At 36.9% G+C, this 25,754-nt stretch overlaps 1 protein-coding gene across 2 annotated transcripts in view; it reads left to right on the top strand.

The window, feature by feature from the left end:
* Nucleotides 1-25,754, top strand: part of aopep (aminopeptidase O (putative)) — an 83,261-nt gene that overhangs the window by 32,517 nt on the left and 24,990 nt on the right. For both annotated transcript variants that reach the window (XM_059503517.1, XM_059503518.1), the window contains exons 11-13: nucleotides 3,505-3,565; nucleotides 7,941-8,003; nucleotides 8,574-8,657. In XM_059503517.1, coding sequence (XP_059359500.1) covers nucleotides 3,505-3,565; nucleotides 7,941-8,003; nucleotides 8,574-8,657 — 208 coding nt within the window. The remainder of the gene's footprint in view (nucleotides 1-3,504; nucleotides 3,566-7,940; nucleotides 8,004-8,573; nucleotides 8,658-25,754) is intronic.

A 25,754-nucleotide genomic window follows, 5' to 3' on the forward strand; every position in this document is an offset into this window, starting at 1 on the left:
GTAAACATTCATGGCGGCACAGCGCTGGAACAGCAGATTGATGTGCTGAAACAATCACAGATGGGCCTCCTTGTGTCAGATCAAAGACTAATCACTGCTTCCATAGCAAACCGTTCCTCCTACACCACTTCCCAGTTAAGGAAGTCCATAGCAGCTTCTGTTAACGTGTACCTGATTTGAAGGGTTAGTTCATCCAAAAATGAAATTATACTGTGTTACTCACCCTCAAAGCATCCTATGTGTATATGACTTTCTTCTTTCAGACGAATCCAGTCGGAGTTATATAAATAATTGTCCTGGCTATTCCAAGCTCTATCATTGCAGTCAGCAGGTGTTGCAGTTGAACAGTCCACAAGTCGTCAAATAAAGCATGCGCATTCATAATAAATGCACCTTACACAGCTCTGGGGGTGAATAAAGGCCTCCTCTAGCGAATCCATGTGTTTTTTTGTGAGAAAAATATCCATGTTTCAAACGTAGTAAACACTTTTCTCTCACTTCCATTATCTGTCATACACGGAAGCTGTTCCGGTGGATGATGCAGCACACAGGCACAGCGCACATGCCTCTGAGACAGAGACGTCATGCCCATTGAGAATTTTGAGCCAAGTGGATTTTGAATGCCTCTTCCAAAAGACAAAAAAATAGCCAATTAATATTCTCTATATTTAATTACAGACACCAGAACAGCTTCAGCATATAACTTTTTTATTATGTTTGAAATATGGATATTTTTCTTACAAAAACACATGTATTCACTACAGGAGGCCTTTATTAACCCCCACTGGAGCCATGTAAGGCACTTTTATTCTGAATTTGCACACTTTATTTGATGACTTGTGGACTTTTTAACTGCAACACCTGCTGACTGCAATGATAGAGCTTGGAATAGCCAGGACAATTTTTTATAGAACTCCGACTGGATTCGTCTAAAAGAAGAAAGTCATATACACCTAGGATGCCTTGAGGGTGAGTAAAACACAAGCTAATTTTCATTTTTGGGCGAACTAACCCTTTAAAGAGTAACCTGAGCTATGTACTTTAAAGACCAAAATATAGTATTATAAGCTTGCTGGTGGGCTCAGGGCAGTAAATAACCACCTAGTAACCACCCAAAACACCCTAGTTGAAAACCACTCACAGCACCTTAATGGAAAAGAAGTTTGCATGATAAGGGTATATATAATACTAGTTCAGAATTTCATTAAAAAATTACCAAGATTTTACTAAAGTTACAATAAATTTGGTGGAAAAAAATACTGTATTTTTCGGCTATAAGCACCTGAGTATAAGTCACATCAGTCCAAAAATACGTCATGACAAGGAAAAAAACATATATAAGTCACACCGGACTATAAGTCGCATTTATTTAGACCCAAGAACCAAGAGAAAACATTACCGTCTACAGCCGCAAGAGGGCGCTATATGCTGCTCAGGGGTAGACTACAGGAGCAATGAGCAGCATAGAGCGCCCTCTCGCGGCTGTAGACGGTAATGTTTTCTGTTAGTTCATTTCTCTCGGTTCATGTCAAATTAATTTTGATAAATAAGTCGCACATGACTATAAGTCGCAGGACCAGCCAAACTATGAAAAAAGGTGCGACTTATAGTCCGGAAAATTCGGTATTCAGAGATGGCTAACAAATTTAACATATAATTACATTTACATTTACATTTAGTCATTAAGCAGAGGCTAATGCTATAACAAGTCTGTTAGCTTAACGCAGTACACGTAGCAAGGTTTTTTTTAATTACAGTATGTAATAAAAAGAAAACAAATAGAACAGGCAGTTAATAAATTAATAGAGTGCTAAAAGGGACAAGTCTAAAAGGGACATTTTTTTTAAGAATAAAATTAGAATAGAGAGTGCTAGAGTTAGCACTAAAGATGGAAGAGATTTTTAGACAATTTTTGAAGATGGCTAAGGACTCAGCTGCTCGGAATTGAGTTGGGCAGGTCATTCCACCAGGAGGGAACATTTAATTTAAAAGTCAGTGAAAGTGATTTTGGGCCTCTTTGGGATGGCACAATCAAGCGATGTTCACTTCACAAAAACACCAGTGTAAAGGGATGTGTTAATGATGTGCGTGAATTACAAAGAAAGTGTAAGTAACGCATTGAATAAAAAAGATTGAAATTGTATTTTCTTGTAAAACATACTTGTTTATAAGTTTGTGAGATAATTTTTACAGTATAGAGTTGCTGAATATCAATTTTTTTATTTAAACTATGGTAGATTTAGTTATATTGATCTGACCATAGGAATGAGAAATACCCTTGTACCCTTTTTTACTATTACTACTATATATTTACTTTTTTTTTGACTAATCATAACCAGTTTTTACATTATTACAGTCTTTACAGGTTCTTTTGATTAGCATTTATGCTTCATTAAATCAGTGTCAGCATCCATTTAAGTATTTGCTTGTAGAATGAGCCTTGCTTTTATTCCGCAACAACACAGCAGTGCTGTTATAGTGATTTGCTCTGACATTCAGGGCTTTTCCCTCTTCATTGCTGAGATAGAAATTTCCATCCTTTCCTTTGTCATCACCTGAATGTGCTCAACTGTTGTGTCAAAGGGCCACAAGTGTTGGAGACGCACTGTTCCTGTCAGAGACAGTCCATTAGTTGATTATATGTGCTTTGTGTTTGTGTGTGTGTGTGTGTGTCTGCACTATTGCACGTTAACAAGATTGATTTGGAGTGAGTGGTGAATGACTCATGAAAAAATATTTTGAGAGGAGAAAAGAAAGCAAATCTTTACTATATTGTCATAAGGATTATGCTCCATTCAGAGTTGATTTGAAAATTGCAATTCAAATCCAAAAAAAGTCAAATTATAATGGAATGCAATTTAAAGAAATTAATATTACTACTTCAGGTGTAGTTTTAATGATAATAAAGCAATGACACCTTCTATAGGTTTTATATAATTATATATATATATAATATTTATTTATTTATTTATTTTTTTACAATAACATTTTATAATTTTGATGTCAATATATATTTTTTAGACATCCATCTGGACATTTTTTTGGCATTGTGTGGCAGAAAAGTAAAAATTTATTTTGATGCTTAAATTTGGGATTTATACATAATTATTCCTATTTATTCCGGAAAAATCAGTTTATAGATAAATATATTAAGAAATCAATATTAATTTAAAAGAATAAAATTATTTGTGTTGTTTCAAACCGTATGTTCTATTTTTGAATTGCAATTTAGTAATTCCTTTTCATGTCATTCTAGTTTAACATCCTGTGGCATGTGGCCAGTTTAATTCAAGTGCCAACTCATGAATTGAAAAGGTGCCAAAATCCTGAATTTTTAATTTGCCCAACCCAGCTACTTACATTGCATGTAGATTTCTTGTTAAGGTTGCTTTTAATTTCGAAGGAATTTCATGATTTCATGATTCGTAACAAGTAAGGGGTTAAAGCCAAAGTCAAAGTCCTTGATCTCTTTCAGTTACTGAATGTATCACATTTCTCTTTCAGTCGAAGCATCACACTTGAAGCCATCTTTTCAGACTGGTTAGATACACCTGAAATGCCAGAGGTAAGAAGAAAGCCAAGATTTATTTTTAGATGTTTGCTTATTCAGTCCAGATTAAATACTCTATGATTATGCAAAATGAATAAAAGCAGGCTTGTTACACAACATGTAAATGATGTATTGGTGCTACCTCTCATGCCTGTCACCCATAATGTAAAACCATTTTTAATCCATTTCCTCTTGAGCAATAGAACATAGAGCACATGCATGTATCTCTCCCAGACTGACACATGGCATGAATGATGCAGGTTCCCCTCCTGCTTTAAGATCCATTTAAACTCTCCAGCATTTCTAAACGGATCTCTTAAACAATTCGGTGACTAGTATGAAACCATAAATCTGTGTGGGGGGGGGGGGGGGGGTTCTGTTTAATGTAGGATTTAGTAATCATTTTAAAGTTTCAAAGGGGATTCACTTGTGAAGATATCATGTTTCCAGTGAATACTGTGGAGGCTGTGTGTGTGGAATCTAATCTGTTGAATGAAGAAGTTCTTTTTTTACGTTAAGAATTGTGTGTTTTATAATAACTAGCGAAGACCACAAAACCACAAATGCCTCTCCGTTCATCCATCCTGAGTCTAAGTCTCAAAAAAATGCATTTAAATATTTGTCTCCCTCCCTTCCAGCACAGTTTGTCTCAGTTTTGATTTACACTAATTCGCCAACTAGACTGACGTGTGGTGCCATTTTCATTGACGCCGCCATTGGATCTAATGACACGTGGCTGCCAAAATCAGCACTGGAACAGTTTTACTTTTGAATAAAATCCTTGTTTTTTTCCCTGTTTGAAGCCATCGTTTTGACTTTAAAAATGTGTTCTTCTCGAACGTTCCTCTAAATAAATAATGGCAGGAAATAGTCGAACCCCACAATAAACAATCAGCCAAATACACACACACATACAAAAGGGAGGGATGAGATGGGGACTGAGCTTTTTTTTTTTTTTTTTCATTGTGCTATTTTTAAGACAGCAAACATTTGCGCGAGCATAATAAGTCGCTATATCTGCACTTTGAGGTGAGTTCGAGGCTGGGACAATCTGAATCTCATGACCTCCCTTGACTCTGCTTGCTGTGGGTTGATGCTGAAAGGATATGCTCAGAACAGCCTACCAAATCCCAATCCTGACATGTACCTTTTAAAGAGAAAAGCAAAGCAGCTTTCAGGTCATTAGCTGGGGTGCGGCTGTGTGGCAATAGCTGTGGTTCAAGACATTTGGATTCTCAGAAGCAAATTTAAGCTGTTTTTTGACAGCTAGAGCTCTGTTCTAAAGCCTAGCAGGCACCCTGTTGCCTTCATAGGATGGCTTCTTCTTAGGCAGCATCCTAGATCTCATTGGACAGATATGGAAAATACGTACATAGCAGCCTACAAGTACTCCCCTCAGAAGACTTGACTTGCAAATGATTTCAATAGAGTTTGATGTTAGCAAGTTGCTAAGCTAACAGCGCAATTCTATAGAATGAAAAATGACTTGAGTAAATAACTGTGTGTGAACTCTGATTTTTTTAAGAGACTGTATAAGTTGTCTACTGGACCTTCGTATCCATCTGCATGTTGGTACAGTTCTCTTAATATACTGCCTCTGTAAACATGCTAGGTTTTGGAAAACAGCATAGGTGGCATTTACTTAAATGCCAAATCCACTGCCACGTTAGCGATCAGGAGCAAGTTCATGTCCAGTTATTTTAGCACTCAGAAGAGGAACTGAGTGTGTGTATGCGTCTGAGGGACGGGTTTGAGAATGTGTGAGTGTGCATTTCTGTCCACATTTTCTGTTACATTTTGAGTGTGTGTCTGTGTGTAAGCTTAAATACAACTAGAACACAAAATATAGTCCTGGGCAGCTTCCTTTCTTAAGAAAAAGATATCAATCTTTTGAGTGATGAACCCATTGGCAAAAGAGTAGCCAATCAGTGTAAAACATCATCTGCGAGCCATTTCTTTGTGTTATTTGTTGACATTCTTTCAAGAATCAGCTGATGTGTTGCTTTGTATATAAAATTTTAATAGAAATTTTGAATTATCTCATCATTTTAGTCAGTAATGGGAATATTCTGATTTAATGTGTAGTAATTTATGTACAATCAGTAGTTTGCATTTCATTGTGTAAAGAATGCATAAACACAACTGAAAACAATAAGCTCAGCCTATAGTTATTATGATGAACGATTACAAAGACGAATATGTTTTGTTCATCAATGAATCATATCAAGCACCAGGAGTGTGTGTTAAGAAAGTAGGAAGGTCTGATCATTTAACAGATGATAAAGTACAAAAAAATTATCTCAAGTTCAGACAGAGAGTTGTGAGAGCAGTTAGCACATCTGTCATAGGAAAAAGCAGCTGTCGCTGTTGTGCTGCCAACACAAGGCCAACATCCTACTGTTAACTGTTCAACACCAATTTAGTTCTGAGTGTGCTGTGTTTAGGAGCTCATACAGACATACTAATACAGAAATAATACATTTACCGTATATAGAATCAGCATGTGTGAGATGGGAGTTTGCGAATGTGTTTGTGTGCGTATTTTACGAGTTTGGCAGTAAGAGGGGGCTGATTGCAGTGTCTTGCAGGCGCACAAAGGCCTGGCTGTGCCGGGAATGAACCAGACAATCTGGGCCATAAAACTGCTATGTGTGGTATCCAAGTTAACAATGGCAGTTTGCAGCCCGAGAGTCAAATTCTGCTCTGCCCACTCTCCTTTCCCGAAAGTGCACGAAAGTAAAAAAAAACACACATACATAGACATGCAGACTTACTTTCTCTTCTCCCTGGGGTAACAAAAATACATTCATTTAACTCTTAAAGAGGCTAATAAAGTCATGCACGCACATAAAGAATCACTTTGTTGAGGAGAGGTGTGCTACTTCTCTAAGCAACCTGAATTACAATTTTTGCTTGGCAGACAATAAAACGAATGGAAGAAGTAATTGACTTGCATTTAAATAGAATCCCGAGCCATATTTTTGGAACCAGAATGTCTTTCCCTTGCAGTTAATAACATTGTTTTGTTTTGGTTTTTGACTGACATTTCATAGTTATTTTTCTTTGTTTGTTTGTTTACAGAAATACAGATAAAAACTATTTTAATTGGAAACAATTTAATTTATTATCCTGATTAAAATCTTTTTTATTTTTATTATAGAATATGTAAAAATAATAAAAAAATAAAAATCAGATTTGATAACATTTATATTTAATGCCAGTATTTCAATAATATAATTTTCCCACTAACTTTGGAAGCAAAAAACTAAAAAAGAAAGAAAAAGAAAAAACAGCACACACACAAAATTAAATAAAATATACATAAAACTAACAATCATAACAATCTAATAACTAACAATCAATAAAACTAAATCAAAACTATGATGACCCTCCTTCAAATGACAAAACTACTATGCTTTAGGACTGATAGACAGAAAGATCAGATTTTTGCTGCCTGTCTGAACAAGACTTGAGGATGTGGGCTCTTTTTATACCTGAACCCGTAAATAACCCTCTAGCAACCGATCGATCACATAGCAATGCCTTGGTGACCAATCACAGCATTCACACATTTTCTCAAGAAGATGTGTATTTTAAAATGTCTTTGGTTTTATTATTAAACCAGATTATCATTTGAAGGAACTTTGATGTACCATGGTACATGAATGTACTAATACCTGATACCATGACATGATGTTTTTGAAATGGATAGGTGACATCATTGGGTCTGTTTTCTCTCCTCTTATCTCCCACATGTTTCTTATTACTTGCGAGAGGCCGTGTCAGCCTTTTTGTGAGATCCTTCTATACCTGCCTTTGTGTTTACACACCTATACGCACACACGGCTCATCTGTTTTAAAGAGACATGGCCTCTGGAAGCAGCGGCCCCGAGAGAAGTGTGTGTGTGACGGAGAGAAAGAGACAAGCAGCCCCTCCTCTGGCTGCACGGGGAGTGAACGCTGTTGATTACAATGAAGCTCCGCTCCCAGACCTTTTACTGCTGCTACTGCCGTCTGCTCCCCCACACGCACACCTCATCTCTCTGCCTCCTCCTTTTCTCACTCGCTCCCCTCCTTTCTCTTTCCTCCCTCTCTCAGAGAGGGAAGGTATTCAGTGCGCCAACAGTGCGAGCTTTAATAAGGTTAAGTGCAGCGCGAGTGTGCAGAAGATCTCGCGAGTGAGGATCTTTAGAGGAGAACTCCTCCATTTCAACTTAATGAGGGGATTTTGTCCTCGGTTTTATCCTGGTCACAGAGCTTCGTGTTTCGAGTGGTTAGTTCCCATCAAGGAACAAGTGATTCTCTCTCTCTCTCTCTCTCTCTCTCTCTCTCTCTCTCTCTCTCTCTCTCTCTCCACTCAACATTCTGCTGATCTCTTCCTCTTGTTCAGTGGCTGAGGGACTCCTGCTCAGAATGGTTACGGACTCCAGTGGTGCAAAAAGTCAAGGAAGAGGTAAAGCACTTTTTTAACTCTTAAAGCTTCCATTGAACACCTGTTTATATCTTACTTCCTTTGCAGATTGATAGTTCTTTATTGTATTACCTTTAGCACTTCATATGCTTCATTAATAACTTTTACAACAACTGTGGATCTTCTGTTTTGAGAGCATGTTTGCATGTTTCGTTGTGTAATTGCGGGTAGTATTCGCTGTTTCTTGTACCTGGAGCATCACTCAGTGGCTAAGAGAGGAAATCACACAGTTAGAAGGTGTATTTTTGGTTTTGTGAGAAGTGAAGGATTTTACCCTGATGTTTTGTATTTAGTGTCTTTCAGTCGTTGTATCTGTTTCTCTGATGTTTGAATGACGTCCTTCAGCTCAGAAACTGTTGAATTGAGCTTATATGTACTGAGTGCATCATGTTTAACTATTTCATTGCTGAGGCGAATTTGTTGCGGCAGGTATTTTACGATGTCTTTGTCTATCTCACCTTCTGACTTTATCTCTCTCTCTCTCTCTCTCTCTCTCTCTCTCTCTCTCTCACTCTCTCTCTCTCTCTCCCTCCTCTGCCTCCTCTTCCGCAGGTTGCAAAATGGATTCACTTCAGTGGCTCTGCTGGAAAGGGCAGCAAGCGGAAAAGAGCAGGGCCCAAGGTTAACTTCAAAGAGGTAAGACCCCACCAAGCAGGCTTAAAATAGATCTCATCCCATCCATTTGTCTTCCCTGCATCGCTCCCTAATAATTTCCACCTCAGTTCAGTCACTCCAAATTAGGGAACGTCTGTAGTTTTGCTTTATCATGCCTAATGAAGTACTCCAACTTCTGCTCTTCTCAAGTTGCTGTTTAAGATTCACTCAAGTTTGCACATAGTTTTGTTATGGAGCACAGCTATCAGATTTTAGTGTGCAGATGATGTACTGAAGGGCATTGAATGCTGGAGAAGGGCTCGTACATACGCCCGTCTCGTGTGTCCGCCCCTTGGCCAGCTAATAACAGAAGAAAAAAAATCAAGGCATGGTCTGAAATAGCTTGTGCCATGCCATGTGATGGCAGTGAGTCACTCCTTTGAGGTTTAGCTACAAAATGGCTGATCTCCTGCCAGGGAAGATACCTGTTGCTCATTCTGCATGAGTTTATGCATGTGCATGAGCATGATGTTTTTGTGTATTCTTTTTCTCTCTGTGTTTATCTAAACTTCAAAGTTATGCATATGTGTATAAAGATTCCTCTGTAAGTCTTCACCCAAATTGTCAAACAGTTTGTCTCGCTGAAGCTCACGCACATGTGGAATCTGCACGTCGACTGGCTGCACACCAAACAGTGCGGTCGAGCCTCTAGTAAAGTATGTTCACAAATCAGATGGCAGAATTAGCATCATAAACTCCTGCGTGTGTGTGTTGAGCGTGTGTATTGCGTGTTTCATCTAGTGTGATTTAGGTTATGTCATCTTCAAGTTTTAGCACTGATATAATGTCTGCACCGAGATCTTGTTTTTGTCACTTCAGTGGTAGGTGTGTATATTTGTGTGTCAGTGGCTGGAACTAAGGGATTATTCTGTCTGAATATGTCTTAGTCAAAGGACATTCTTTTTTCTTTTTTTTTGGTGGGGGGGGGGGGGGGATAACCAAATCTAGCAAATACAACCCCCCAAATATTTATACCATAGTTAACCTTGAATCAGGCTATTCATTAATTATTTAAATTGCACTTTCGGTGCTTTTATAAGCGCTAACTTCATATATGAACCAAACGAAGCAGTTCTCAACACAATATAACTGAAGCGCAGTTCACGAGCGGCGCTCACATCACGTATACTCTGCGCGCATTCACCAGCGCACTCCAGAAGTGTAATAAGAGTTGCGCGAGCCATTCCTATCTGTCGCGAAGCTGATGGTCAAATATGTGATCTATTTGAATTATTAAGATAAAGAGCCACTTTAAATGCTATGGAGAAAGTCAAACAATATCTTAAAAAGACAAATAACTAAAAATACTGTTGAAAAGAGGAGAAAACCTCTTGATACAGCACATATATTAATATGTTAATATATATTTTTAAACTACTCATGAACACATTTACTCGAATGTATTACTTTTCTTTGTAGGCTTATTTATTGTGTAACATTTGTCTAACTTGTTGTAGAACATATATTAGATAATCTAAGAGAATACATTTTTCCCTATAGATTTATATTACAACTGTGCCGTGTTGTAGCTATTGGTTCTAAATATGCAGACGGTTGTCCCCCAATGTTCCTACACCCTTGGCTGCTACCATCTGTGTTAACCCTTACTGAAAGTATTGTGGTGGTGCCAAGGTGTAGTGCCAATGTCTAATGCAGTGGTATTTTGATATGCATAATGGTTCAAAAATCTGAGATCACTAATAATGTTATTTTGCTTTTTTTTAGTTTGGTTTAGTAATAAATAATATCACATGCCATTTTTTTATTATTTTATTTTATGTCTTTTCTTTGTTTTAAATTATTCAAAAACCTTCCCTAGATTTAAGTTAAATTATGATAAATTATTAAAAAATATATAGTCTAATATAATATTTATTTTAATTCTTTTATATGATATTTTAAGATTTTAGATAATTTAACAAATGTTATGACAATAAAACTATATAATGTTCTTAATTTTAAGTCTTAACTTCTTTTTCTAAAACCTTTTTTTAGATTTAAATATAATATAATATAATATAATTTACATACAATTAAGAATATTATATAATATTAAATAATATTATAACTTTTCTTCAAAATGATTATAAATCCTTATCTTTTATCTTCTAGGTTTGAATAAAAAACCTAAAATAATTTTTTCCAGTGTGGTCTTTTTGGTCCCCATTACATACCATGTATGGAATAATTGGCATATTCTTGTACCATAGTATATTAAATACATGGTATTTTAAGTGAAGTGAAGTATGTACTCACTGATTTATCGTATTAAACCAATTTTCTACTTATCACCCAGCTCTATTTGGGTTATATTTAATATGAACATGTTTTACAGATCTTAGCTTTTAGACCTTCCCACACCACACCTCTCCGAACGTGTAGAGAAGCTCAGTCTTTCTGGCACCTGGCGAATTGACACATTTGTTACATGTAACTTCAGAGAACAGTGATGGGGGGGTGTATATATCGGGAGAGACAGGCCCATGAAGGAGAAGAAAGACCAATTACAGTCCACAGTTACAGGCTCTGTACAATGACCAGGGTGGGGACAGAGGGAGAAAGAGAGAGAGCCTGCAATTGTTTGAAGTGGTGCCATAAAAGCCAACCTGAAAGGAAACACTGGTGACCCCTCCTCTCCTCATGCCCCCTTCCTCTCGCACCCCACCCCACCCCCTGCTTGTGTAAGGCAGTGGGTGCCCCTGGCTCTGTCCAGGTGTATTTTATATTGCACATTCATGGACTTCAAAAGCAGGCGCCCCATCCTCAGCTCACCCATAAATCAAGCTCAGGCCGGGCCCTTAAAGCGACAGAGAGGCGAGAGAAAAGCATGTGGGCCTACAGGCAGTGCAGCGAGCGCTCTCTCATAGGTTAATTACATCATAGGTAATTGGCACTGTTCAGGTCCAGACACCCCCCACTAACCCCAGACTGAGATCAGGGTCACTTTTATGTGAAATGAAAGTTTTGGGCCGGAAAAGAATGGGGTTTTATTGCCTCCCATTTGAGCGTGTGTGGTGTGTGTATGTGTGTTTGGGGAGTTGCTGTGCTATATTAGTTACGCTTTGTGATAATGAGCTTCATTTTGCTCCATTTTCATCCAAAGCCAAGCTAATGAGAGAACCTGTCTGCACTGGCTAATCACAGAAACAGAGGGACCGACCTCTAGTATGGTCTCATACATTATCTAACCTCCCACATATATAGCTGCTAACCATTTATATAAGGTGAAATATTGGTATTGAGCCACAGGTGTCCTGTTTGAAAGTCACTTTAGCAGATTCTTGTATCCTAAAAGTACATTTATTTGTTTATTTCAGTGCCAGATGCTTAAGTTTATTCTAAGTGAACTCACACTTTATTTTATGGTCCAGTTGTCACCAGTAACAAACCATTAACTACAACTTTTGCCTCAAAAACTCCTAATTTGCTGCTTATTGATAGTTAATAAGGTAGTTGTTAAGTTTATTTACTGGGAAGGATTAGGGATGTATAATATGGTCATACAGAATATGTGCTTTATAAGCACTAATAAACAGCCAATATGCTATTATTAGGCATGCTAACAATCATCTAGTTAATAGTGAAAATTGTTACTTTGAACTCTTACTTGTAAATTCATATAACCAATTAAGGATCTCTACATCACATATATCTCTTTACTAAATACAAAGAACACAAATTGACACAAAAAACACATATTGGTCGACCACTAACTAATTTGATGCTCAAGAAACATTTTTAATTGTTTTAGAGAGAAATAGAACGTTCTTTAACATTGTAAAAATCTCTACTGTCACTTTTGGACAAAATTCATTCTTGCTGAATAAAATAATTAATTTCATAAGTTTGAAGTTCAAGAAAGTTTCAGGTTTCTCAAAAGTGACTCAGTTGCTCTATTCATGGTTCAAACCATGATCTTTTAGCTACCACTCTAGATTTCATGTAATTATTGCCATTTTATGCTTTTATTTATAGGGACAGTAAAGAAAGGATAGAAAGATTTGAAAAAGACTCAAACTTGCATCACTCTCATTTAACCACTGCACCACAACTCCTTATTGAATCAGTTAAGCTGATTAGGTAATATTGTTGGTGGTTTAGGCCATATTGTTGGTTTAGAGCAGGTAATCTAAAGGCTAGACACTATAAGAAGTTCCTCAATGCTCTAAGGTTTAGCTCTTGTGAAGTCTTTCTTAGTATATACAGTGTCAAAGAAAGGAATGCTGGGTTGTCTGAAATTAAGGTCACATTCATGAGGAACATAATCCTTCCCTGAGACCACAGCGCCTGAAACCATAGTGACACGCAGATACACTGATTTCCTAATCTATATTCTTCATGGTCATTTCTGCAATTCCTTTTTCGTCATTTGTTTTATATGGTTGTGTACTCCTTTGAATGTTCGCTGGAATGTAGATGTATTTTTGAGCCTAATCCAAATTCCTGTTGTGTGCTGACATTACCGTTACTCTGCGTAACCAAATGGATGTTCCTGTGGCCCGTTCAATATTTTTGCAGTAATGTACGCCACTCAGCTTTATCTTCGCAGGCCTCTGACAGCATAAACCCATTTTCCTTTTTACTACCGTGTGCAGAGATGTCCAACAGAGCGCTTGATTGCCATGACTTGTTTCCTTCTGCTCCTCAGAGTCCCAAACTCACTCTTTCCCTGAAGTTTTTTCCGTGCGCTGCATCCTGAACCGAAAGCTGATTTATGGAAATGGGGGAAGAGGTAAAGGAAGTAGGCCCCTTAATCCAGATCCTCTCCAAAAACCTGAGAGCACAAATTGACAGACAGTAGGTCTAATGTCTGAAGTTGTGTGTATGTGTGATGTGATAGAGAGTGGAATGTCTGCATTTAGTGAATATTTTGGCATCAGACAGTGCACGAGTCAGTCCAAAAATGCGCAGTTACGTGCGACTGCCAGGGCTGGAATCTCATTTGCACTGTTATTAGAGATGAGCTCAGTTCGGTGGGATCCATGAGAAACTACAAACAGAAAGATCGATAAAATAAAGCAAAATAAGACTGACCTTTTCACTCACTGCCCCCACTAAAAGGAAGAGGTGGGGAGGTGTCCTCCATTACTTCTGACTCATTCCTTACATGAGCTACAGTAACTGCACGTCAGGGAAAATACAGGAATTTAAAGGAGCTAATGCTGATATTGGCAGGATAGTGCCTCGCGTACAGACAGACAAATACATCACATCATATTTTCTTAATCTTAATATTTGTGGTTTTCCAGTAAAAAAGAAAAAAATATTTTGAATAATTATTAAAATAAGAAAAACAAAAAAAAAAATATATATATATAAACTTTACAATACAGATTCTTTGTAAACGCTAAATATTCTTATATTAATAGTCATTTATTTATCTGTATACTTTGATCAGTATAATATTTTTTCCTGTGAAATATTGCATTTATTCATTTATCTGAGCCATAAAATTTGTATAATATATCTTATTTTTTTATTTTTTACTGTTTTATGTCTAAAAAGGTGAAAAAGGGGAAAAAATGTAAAACTAGTTTGCTTTATGTAAATTTATCAAGTTTTGTGTGGTTTTACTGTAAAACCTGCAAAAAATACAGAGATTTTTATGTTGTGAAGGAGTGTGTGTGGATGTGGGTGAGAAGAGAGATGTGACATGTGTCTCTTGTCTGCATGTGCGGGAATGATCCAGGGTCCATGTCCAATTGCGGAGGAGCAAGTGAAGGGCAGAGGCTGTGGAGAGGAACAAATGCTAGAGAGAATAAACCATGAAGTCATGTGCTTTTTATTACACTCACACACACACACACACACACTACACTTCACATTCCTCACATCAGAGGGGTTTATACAACATGCAATCATTTAATCAGAAAAGTTATTTTAAGTTTGAATGTATTTAAACTTCAATGTCAGATGCAGATCAACTCAAAGCTGTAACCAGTATCGCCAACTGGATGACTGACTAGCATTATGAAAACCTAAACATTGCACATGTGCTGGTGTGTTTGAAGTGTGGCCCGGTTTGATACATGCTTTTTACTTTTAACATCTACAGAATGTCTACTATAAAATAATGAAATTATCAATATATATGTTGCTTGCAAATCAATTTTATTAGCCGTCAATGATGCTCTTAAGAGGCAGGTTATGTATTTAGGACATCTACTGTACCTGTTGAAAACCATTGCCATGAAGGTGCATGCTTGCAGTTTCTCCACGTTTTTCCTGTTGTTGAAGCTGAATTCCTGGATATGCGTGTGTACTAGCTTTAGCTTGCGCACACGTGTGCATTTTCATTGTGAATTGCATGGCTGAGAATTTCCACAGTCTGCTTTGTGCTATATGAGGATGCAATAAGCCATGTTCTTAAAAGAGCTCTTGCGTCTAACTTTCTATGCAAGCCCATCATAATCAGCAAACCTCATATAGCTGATGGCTTTTATTTGATATGGTAATTGGGCACATTCGCTCGCTAGAGAACAGCATAGAGGGTTGTAATGTAGACCCAGGGTCTTTAAAAGCCAGAGCATTATATGAACAGTATGTATATAAAAGGCTCTGCCGCTCCTGATGCACGAAAGCAGAACTCTTGCGGTCTCTTGGTTTTTTCTCTCCATCAAGCATAGAGCACTTTAACATGTATCTGGAGACTTCTGGGTTTTAATGTGGTGTTCGGCATAAGCTTAAAGGGATAGTTTACCCCAAAATTTTAATTCTGTCTTCAATAATTCATGTTGTTGTATGACTTACTTTCTTTCCGTTGTTGTTTTGGACCCTATTGATTTCCTCTGTACAAAAACATTCTTCAAAATATATATTTTTTGTGTTCTATATTGCAGACATATGCAATGACATTTACAAAATTTTTTGCATACTCTTTTGCCCCAATGACAGCTCTTGGGAGGAATAGTGATTGAGGTTGCTTGATCGGTGATTTTTGAGTCATAAGGAAAGTTTGTTTCAACAGTTTTTTCAGCATAAGGGACACAAATATCACTGTATTATGTGATTCAGATCATTACCTTTTTAATCAGCAAACACCCACTTTTCTCTCAAAAGCCTAAGCTGAACTTTTTTTCTGAGGAATAGGGCTTGAAGCTTGAGTGGTTTCCTCACCGAAAAATAGCTAGCAACATCTCCAGTGTCATTAAATACCATCTGTGTTTGTCTTTCCAGTGCACATGGAAAAGGCATCAGTTAGGAAATACACAGACACACATCGCTTTAACTGATTACATATGGTTGCCCCTTACTATTTCCACAACCGTGACGTTCAAGCTCCAATTGGACTTATGTCAAATACCAATTTGCAAATAAATGCGCCTTCTTAAAGGAGGTAGCGTATAACACTCAAACGAGGCCCGTGTTAAACGACTCCGCATGTTTTACATCATATTCCTCGGGCCTCATTTGGTGGGAAATGAAATCCGCAGTCACGAATAAAAAAACGTAGTGAAGTGACTCGGGCATCACTTCATCTCATTTCTCACTGGTCGTAAGCGCTGCGCTCCAACATCTGTCTGGTAGGAGAAAAAGCAGCGTTTCGGTAATGAGCGAGGGAGATGGCGGGTCTCACGGACCACTATGGTGCTATTAGCCTCATTGAGTTCCCCCTCCCTTCTCACTCTTCCACTCTCTGAAGGTCTACAGAGCAGACTTGTAAAGCCCACAGCATACACGGCGGGCTCTTTAATGCAGGGGCTTAATGCTGTTGGACTCACAGGCGCAGGGATTATTGAGGGAAACACATATGAATCCAATAACAGACTTTTAAAGGGGTTTATTTGTCATTAGGCATACAGATCAATTTAAGCCTGTTTAGCCGAAGTGCTTGTGTCAAAGGAGAAAATCGTAATAAGACTTTGGGCTATGAGGGCTGTAACTCTCCAGACTGCATTTTTCTCTGAAAGCTAGTAACAAATGGGTAGTTTAGATGCACTCAAATTGATAATTTTACTTAAGATCTACTAAACTGCTAAATTTAGTAAAAAGGTCTGCTTCATTAATGACCTGGTGACCTAAACTAAATTACGCATTGTAGATACACACTACAGAGTATAAATTCAAGTGAAAATTTGATCTGAACACATTGGCATATAACGGTGATACAATATTGTCATATTTAATTGTAAGTGTTGCATTTTTGGAATAAAAAGTTTTAGATATAGATCTTCCTCATCTTTATAGGTCTTCCTGCTTTTTTATGAATCAGTATCATAGTTCTGCAATTTAATTTGTTCTCAGTTATTTTAAGGAAACGTACTGTAGTTTGGGGTTGTATGATTTTTTTAAATGTTAGATGACTCTTATGTTTACCAAGACTGAATTTGTTTAATTTAACATACAGTGAACACAGTAATATTGCAAAATATAATTATACATATACATAAAATAACTTGTATTTATTGTATTTAATACAATTGAAATGTATTTATTCTTGTACTGGCAAAGCTGAATTTTCAGCAGCCATACTTGTATACATTTTTGGATGAATAGAAAGAAAAAAAAAAAAACAGCTTTCATTAGATTTGTTTTGTTTTAAATATTATTTATATATATATATATATATATATATATATATATATATATATATATATATATATATATATATATATATATATATATATATATAAAAGGAAATCTTACTGACCCCAAACTTTTTAATGGCAGTATATATAGAAATTGCTTCCCCACGTCATCTTAAATGTGGAGCACATATTATCTGTGCTCAGCATCTGTTTTAAGAAAAACATCTGTTTTTCACAGACTTCCCACGGCACAAAATGTTTGTACCGAACATCAAAAATAAACAGAATAAACCCTCCCAACAAATCAAAATGCCATTGTACTGATGCCATTGTGGAATGGTTTCAGTGATTTTCTGGCTCGCTGGCAGTGGGCCAGGAAAATGAGCCCTTATCAGATCCATTTGATGGCGCTATATTTGGGTCTTCAATTGAGAAGGGCCAGAGAGCGAGTAGTAATGGTACAGACAGGAATAGTGGGCAGAAATAGCTGCCCGTCTGACTGGCACAATCAGTGGACTGCGTGTTGGATGGCTCGCTGTAATCATCACTGCTTGGGCACAAAGGGAGGATGACTATAGCACATTAAAGCGCACTTACCATCGCACTACATCCTTCTGTTGTGTTTGCTTCATTCTCTGTTGGGGTCTGTTCAGCAATATGACACTCAAATTAAAAGATGTCCATATGCTAGCCCAGATTTTCATAGAGAGTTTTGCATCCAAATTAATTTCTTGTGTGTGGGTGGCTGGAATTTGTTGCTTCTTGTTGTACTAGCAAGCACTGATCCACCAGCTTTATCTGGTCCATAGGTGTGTTACTGTACATTCACCTGCCTTTGCATTGTCGTTCTAATCCCTGCAGCCTATTATAACCTGAAACCCTAGATTGAGACCAGAAAATAGATAGGTAAAAGAATCTACAGCAGGTATGAATAGTGTTTTTGACCTTTCATTTCGCAAGAGGTGATGCAAAGACAGACACGTCAATGCAAAGGGAGATTTGGTTGATTTTTAGAACTGTTTCCAATTGTGAGATTTCTAGAAAGCTCCGAAAGTGACTTTAGTAAGTATCAAATCTCTGACCGTTCCGAGAAAAAGCAAATATGAGACATTTTAATTTTGCTTATTTGGTATATTTACGATGGGTAAAGAATGTCTTATGGGTAAAGATCAGTCATGACATACAGTATCTGTGCGTTTGTTTTACTTAATGTGTATTGTTTGCGATACTGAGCTGAATCTGAGTGTTGAAGCAGGTGGAGATGTTTAGAGCAGGTCTGTTAGCAGCCGCCTGGTGTGACACTCTGCCACGTATTAGCCTCCATGTGTAAGGATGACTCATCCCGTGCTGCTTGTCAGGAGTCTTTAATCTTCTTAAAGAGCCACTGCCACAATCCTCTGATGCTGCATGAAACGGTCCGTCTATAGTCAGATTTCATGCGTGTGAAACATTTTTTAAACAATTTTAAAGAATATCTTTACTTTTTATTGGTAATTTTGAGTATGTGCACATCTGTGTGCATGAGTGCTCTAGACATATAAGTCCCAGTGCCCAGCTACTTAAGAGTGCAATACAACACAATTTCATGACAATGAATCATTTGTACAAGGTGGAGTAATTATATGCTATTTTTTTAGACTAGGATTTAATGGAAATGTAGGATTAGGGTTAAGGGTCAAGCTAGGCCAGGCGGTAAAGCTTTATGGTTAGATTTAGGCTGAATTTGATATTTTAGTTTTTTTTCCAGGGTTCTCATTTCATACCAATTTATTTATGACAAATTCTCATTATCCATCTCATATTGAGCTGGAGATATCTTTGCATGCAACCATCCAATTATGTAATTTATAATTTAATAAGCCAAATTTTACCTGAAAGAACAACAATATGTTTTTTTTTTAATGAATAAACAATTAGAATTGTAGAATTAATTTGAATCAGTGTGACAGCTCAGTTGTGACACAGTAAACACAACAACAGAAACTATGTTGAAAATGTTGTACTGAATATCAGTATTTGGCTAAAAGTTTTGAGAAAGAATTGCAAAATTTCTCCAAAGTCATGCACAGACTGGTGGCTTTTATTTTTCTTCTTTCTTTTCATTTTCTTAAACCATCTCTTGAACTCTTTGAAGTGCTACAGTATGAATTTTCTTTGTGAACACGCTAATAACAGTAAATACTAATACAATAATCCATAGAATACTGCATAAGTACACATTTTGTCACACTACACTGTTATTTGTTGGAAAAAAGTTACTAGTTTTTTACTGTTTTGAAATCAGCTGAGTTAAGGTAGTAGCATTGCTGCTTTAAAGAAGTTACTCCCTGACACTGCACACAACCTTTCTTTTATCATGTATTGTTTGTCTCCAAAGCTCCAGTGATGCGTGAAAGGAACATCGGATACTGAGAAAGATATCTGGGCTTAGACTATCTACTGACCCCCGTGAGCTCCGAGGTCTAATCTGAAGGTCGGCAGGGGGCTGTAAGCAGCAGCCCCATCTGCAGCCAGTCACCAGACCCCTGTCCAGCCCTGCAGACACATTAGCATTTCATTTTCATAACACATCGTGCCAGAGTCTCGCCAGGTGGCAGCTACTATGCCAGCATGTGGGGAGATGAACCCTAGCAGGCTTTTAGCAGGAACCGATGCTATCTCACTAACATTTTCATTTATTTGTGAGGTTTGTTTTCCTCTTCCCCATCTCGTAAATCCGCTTGGGCTCATATGGAGGAAATTCAGTTGACACAGGGAAACGTCTGCCCGAGTATACACGAGTATTTTCAGTATACACACTATATCATCTGATAAAAAGGAGAAATTACCAAATATGGCATGCCATCTGTAGATTTATATTTAGTTATAGTGATGTCATCTGTCTGTAAATAATTTCCATCTTCCTCTTGTTTTTTTTCTAGTCTATACATTTACTGCTAAAAGACAGATGCAAAACATCATAGGTTCTAAGTTATAAACATACAGAAAGATACTTCTCAAACATGCAGATATACAGTCAGAACACCAAATGGTCTCTCAGCCCTTGGCGAGCTCATACAGTATAATGGCATATTCCAGGGGTCTAATCAGATTTCTCTTTTGATTTTGATTAAATTGTAACTCAGTATGAACAAGGAGCTTATGTGGAGTGAGTCTGTCTGACAGGGTGACCTATGAGATGGTAGCTAGTGAAATAAAGCTGGATCCTCAAATGGCATCTTGAGCCATTTTGAGGGGTCACTCATAGGTAACCCTGCGATGACTTCTGGACAACAAATCCAGAAATTCCTTTGGTCTAGACCACAAAACGCATGCCAGTTGAGTCGTTGTTTTTCAAAGCCACTGTCTGATTTGGATTGTGGTATCAGGAGCTGCTTGGAGCACATGCTTTGATGCCCTCTCAAACAGGTATCATCAAAGTGTCTTTCAACAGGTGCTTTTATTAACAATAGATCTATTGCTTTGATCTTCCCTGTTGCACCTCCCGTTGTTTACCAATCAGTCACCGTATAGAAGACGTTGTTGTGTCTGTGTGTTCGCTGAGCACCTGCAAGGACACAGGCCTGTTTCTCTAGGCTTTGAACACGTGCCCCCTTCCTTGCAGTGACCCCACTTTTCTTCTCAGCATTTCACCCACAGCTGTTTGTTTTTGTCACCCAATTTGCAGATATTATGCACACAAGTAGACCTTTTGTTCTCCTCGTCAAAGCTGTCCTTTATGTGGCTGTGGTACAGAGTGGGTTGAGGACATTTCCCTGATTTCCTCCTTTCTCTCTGTCTTTCAACCTCCCACACTGTAAAAAATGTTTTGTCAGATAGTCTAATGTGGTGAAATCTAAATTAAATAGTCTTATTCAAGTCACTAATATAATTCATGATGACTAAAACAATCTGATTATATTAGGCTAAATCAAAAAGGGTCATGTTAAGAAAAATAGCACCAGGTTTTAAAATGTTTTCAGCGTTTGAACCTTCCCTCTGTCTACCACTGGTCAGACAAATGTATTTAATGGTAAAATGTATTTAATGGTATTTCTGACGTTTTAATTAACAGTAACCACATTGTTTGTAATTCATTAATGTTACTGTTTACTTAAAATATTAACATTTTATTATTAGATGTAAAAATTTGCCAAGATTAATAAATGCTGTAAAATATTGTTCATTTTTAGCTCATAACACCTAAAGTGTTAACTTTTAATAACCAATTGAACTGTAATTAATTTCATTGCTTAGACCTCTGGGCTTAGTGAATGCTAATGTGTGGTTGATAACTAAATTAAAGTTGAAGGCAAAGTGTTCAAACTAGACACAACAGTAGGTGAGGATGCACAAGTAGTGACACTTTGTTTGAGGTGTCAGAATCACTAACACATCCCATTGACAATTGTATCACATTACCCATCAAGAGAGCTGCTGGGTATTCTCTGTATTAGAAGGGCAAGGTTAACGTAACCTTTCTTGTTAGGACAGCTGTAGTCAAACATAATAGACCTTTCAAGTGCATGGTATCTAGAGGCAGTACATCTATAGCATGTTTGTTTTCTCAGCTGCTGGACACAAGAGGGAGGGAGGAGGACTCATGATTATACTGCGCCAACATACATTGAGCTCTATAGGTCCATAGGGATGGAGGTGTTACTGTAAAGGGGCACTAAGAGGGATTTTATGAGCTGGTGAAAGATGTAAAAGGTCAATACATTTAATGTGTGGGGCGAACAGACTTTGGTGCCTCTGTTGGTAGCGAAATTACACACTTCATGTCTTTATGTCTGCTTTTTCAATCTCTGCAACATATTGCCCTCTATTAACACCAACATGTCTCATGTTAAGATCTTTTTGGTACACATGAGCTAATGTTGCTAAAACAGACGTATCTATTTCACTAAGTGATGTCTCATCGACTTGCTGTCTGTTGCAGTCTACTTGATTATGCACAGGTATGGATCTGTCCGTACTCTCCTGTATTCTGAGGGTCCGGCTCACAGAGGGCATAATCTGAGACTAGAGATGGAGCACATGTCAGTGTATCACCTTTAGCCGCCTGTTGAACAAGGGCAGGAAGATTCTAGCTTCTAAAATGGTTTTTTTTTTTTTTTTTTTTTCGATGTCCTTTACCAACATTGAAGTTTCTGTTGAAGCCGTGATGACGTGGTTACCACATGCTCTAGATACAAACAGAAATCTCATTCCTGCATTTATGTATATGATTTTTTTTTTTACTATATCTACCCAATAAAAAAGACAAAATCCTGGAAAACGGTGTCTGAAGCTTAGATTGCTACAAATATTTCTCTTTTTTTCCAGTACCAAAACAAGACTGATTTACAAGCAAAGATACTATTTTCAGGAAGAACAAAAAATGTGTTTAAATACCTAAAAAAAATATGGATAAAAATAGTTTGGATCAGTATTTGTTTTTAAGTGTAACTCAGAAATTTAAACTGAGTGAAAAATAAATATACTAAAATGTATTTGAAATACATTTATTTCATGCTAAATATACCACAAATACATACTGCACATTTTGTTTTTTTATGCATTTAGCAGACGCTTTTATCCAAAGCGACTTACAGTGCATTCAGGCTATCAATTTTTACCTATCATTACATTTACATATATGCTGTATGAAGAGTTTAGTTCCTAAAGGCATTAAAAACAACAACAACAAAAAACATTTTGATTAATTTGAGTAAAAATGTGTTTTCTTTAGCAAGAAAGTGGATAGATGAAAACCACTATTTTCTGTTTCAAACTTTCACATAGCATCTTTAGGTTATAATAAAATAAAAAATTCTAATCCAGGTTTTGATTTTCAAAGATTTATTATACAACATTTTTTTTCCCAAAATGCAGTAAATCTATGATACTTTTTTTTCTCAATAAATCCATTGAATCAATATGAAATGTATTTTTCATATTGAAACTGATGAAAATATACAACATAGTTAAGTTCATCCACATATGACAGCCTCTGAACTTGGTCAATACTAATCTTATATACAGGCACTGGACTAAAAATTCATTAATCAGTCATCGCTTCCAACATGAATTCAACGGGTCATCTTATTAATGCTATAAATTAATTACAGCAATAAAATTACATTTAATCATGAACAAGAACATGAACAACATCACATTAGACCACAGAAATTCCTAAATTACATTTCCCTTACATTCAGCTTCCGGAAGTGCATTCATCTTTGCCATGTTACTTTCATTTAGTTGACTAGTGCTATATTCTGTATTAACAAAAACATAAATGGCATTAATAAAAACACTAACACTGACAAGCTACGCAATATAGTGTTCATAATCGAATGCGATTCATCTAATGAACACGATATAGCATGGCTTGTCAGTGATCTAGGGCTCTGTGTATTAAATTTTGCTCCATTTGAAAGCACGTGATGGAGATTTACCTGTACTATTAATCACAGAATTGGCTTTACTGATGAGATGCGGATGACAATCACATGCGATTTATCATGTAGCCCTTGTTTGTTGATCACAAAGTACAAAGTAGAGGAGTAAAACTAAGATGCAGAGTGTATTTAAAGCACCGTCATTATCATCTAGAGTGCGTGGAATGGTGCGCTGTGATTGGTTGAGCGGTTATATAGCATTATGCAAATAAGTTAGACTGACGTTTGTCGCGGTTTGGAAAAAAAGAGAGAAAACATGACTTAATAACTCTGCGAATATCGCATTTTGCGTAAAATAAAAAATTTACTTTTCAATATCAACCAAAAACAATACTGATTTTGGTGGAAACATTTTTAAAAAAATTTTTTTTTCAAATGGGGTCAATTATCGCATTTCGGAACAACTACAAGTATGGTTTAGGTAACTTACACTTTAAATATCTCAAAGATCGTTATTATACAAAGATCATATAATCCTCATCAATAGTGACATTAAAACACATTTTAGGCTTAATATTAAGGAATGTTTATTGTGTACAAGTAGTACTCCAAGTAAAGTTTAAGTATAATTTTCATATAATTAAGTCTTGAGCGATATGTCAGTAAATATGTTAATAGATTTGAACTATACTTAGTATGAAATAAATGTATTTTAAATATTTTTCTTTTTTACTAAGGTAGTTATATTAATAAAACAATGAAAATATCTAATTTATCTTGTTCTTGATATTTATACTGGAAAACAAGGCAAAATACTAATTAAGGCAAGGTTTTTTTCAAGTGTATTGGGTTTGGGTGCTGTTGACACACAATCACAGTCAGTGCTGCTTTCATAAAGGGCAGACCGACCCGCCCTCATATGATCTATAATTCACAGAAGTCTTGCCTTCCCCGTGGTGATGAGTGAACCCCGATGCCACTGAAACTGAGAGACTTATATCACCTGAACTACAGAGCCGATGTGTGTTTACCGCCATGTGTCCCATGTCATCATTTATCATCCTCCAACAGCGTAGATACCCTGAGATCTGCCAGGTTCAAAGACAAAGAGCTTTGACTGTTTTGGACGTCTACCCTGAGGCAAAGTTTACCGGAGGGACAAAAAAGCCCTGATAAAGACAATAATGGAGAGAAAGACACAAGTGTAACCCAAGTACCCCAGGCCGGGTGTTATGCCATCTGTCAATGCCAGAGTGTTTTTTTACAAGGCTGTGGTCAGACAGCATAAATAGCCCAGAAGCAGTAAAACTGCCACAGAAATCACACTCTGTGTTTTAATAATGCCACTTAGGCACAGACTCTTGTGCAAGAATAACGGGGAGTGAATGGTGTGCATTCTTCCACACGAGACCCTCCACGGGGCAAAGGTTCAAGGGGAACCAACGCTTGAGGTTCCAAAGGGGGAGAGCATCTTTGTTTCCAAGGTTTTGCGGCAGATGAAAGCGAAACTCTGCTTTGAGAAATCTGCATTTATGTATCAATTTAACTGTACATTTATACCAAATGCTTTGCATTGCTTTGTCCTTCAATTCACTTGTGTCCTTCAACATTTCTGGCCTCATTTCAACACTTTTTAAGCTTGGTGAAGAAGCCTCTCGGTACTTAGTGGCACAACATATTAACAGTAATCTCTTAGATATGGTACTTGTAATTGAAGTTTATTTCCAATGAAGTCGGAGTGAGTAGAAGACATCACCTAATATGATGTGAATGCTTGCAGTTTTAGATTCCTAATTTAATATTCCTACTGTTGCATTAACAATGGCAGGATACTGGAGCTTCAGAGGGAAGCAGAGTGAGCACTTTTCACAAAAAACATACATTTATTATCCCATTACTTATTTAAAAAAATATTAAAGCCATAAATCATGTCTTTTGTAGTGATAACAGTTAGATACACAAGATTTACCATAGACTTTAAAAGTGACAGTAAAGAACACAGGAATAAATTCCTATATTGAATAAAATACATTGAAATAGAAAACGGTTAATTTAATTATAATTGTATTTCACTGATTTTACTGTATAATTTTTCAGTTGTATCTTTTTGATTAAATACATGCTGCCCTGGTGAGCATACTTTTAAAACGGTCAAGTATGACACATGAACTGTTATCAAACCATTT

The sequence above is a fragment of the Carassius carassius genome, chromosome 21 (assembly GCF_963082965.1).
Source record: "Carassius carassius chromosome 21, fCarCar2.1, whole genome shotgun sequence".
NCBI lineage: Eukaryota > Metazoa > Chordata > Actinopteri > Cypriniformes > Cyprinidae > Carassius > Carassius carassius.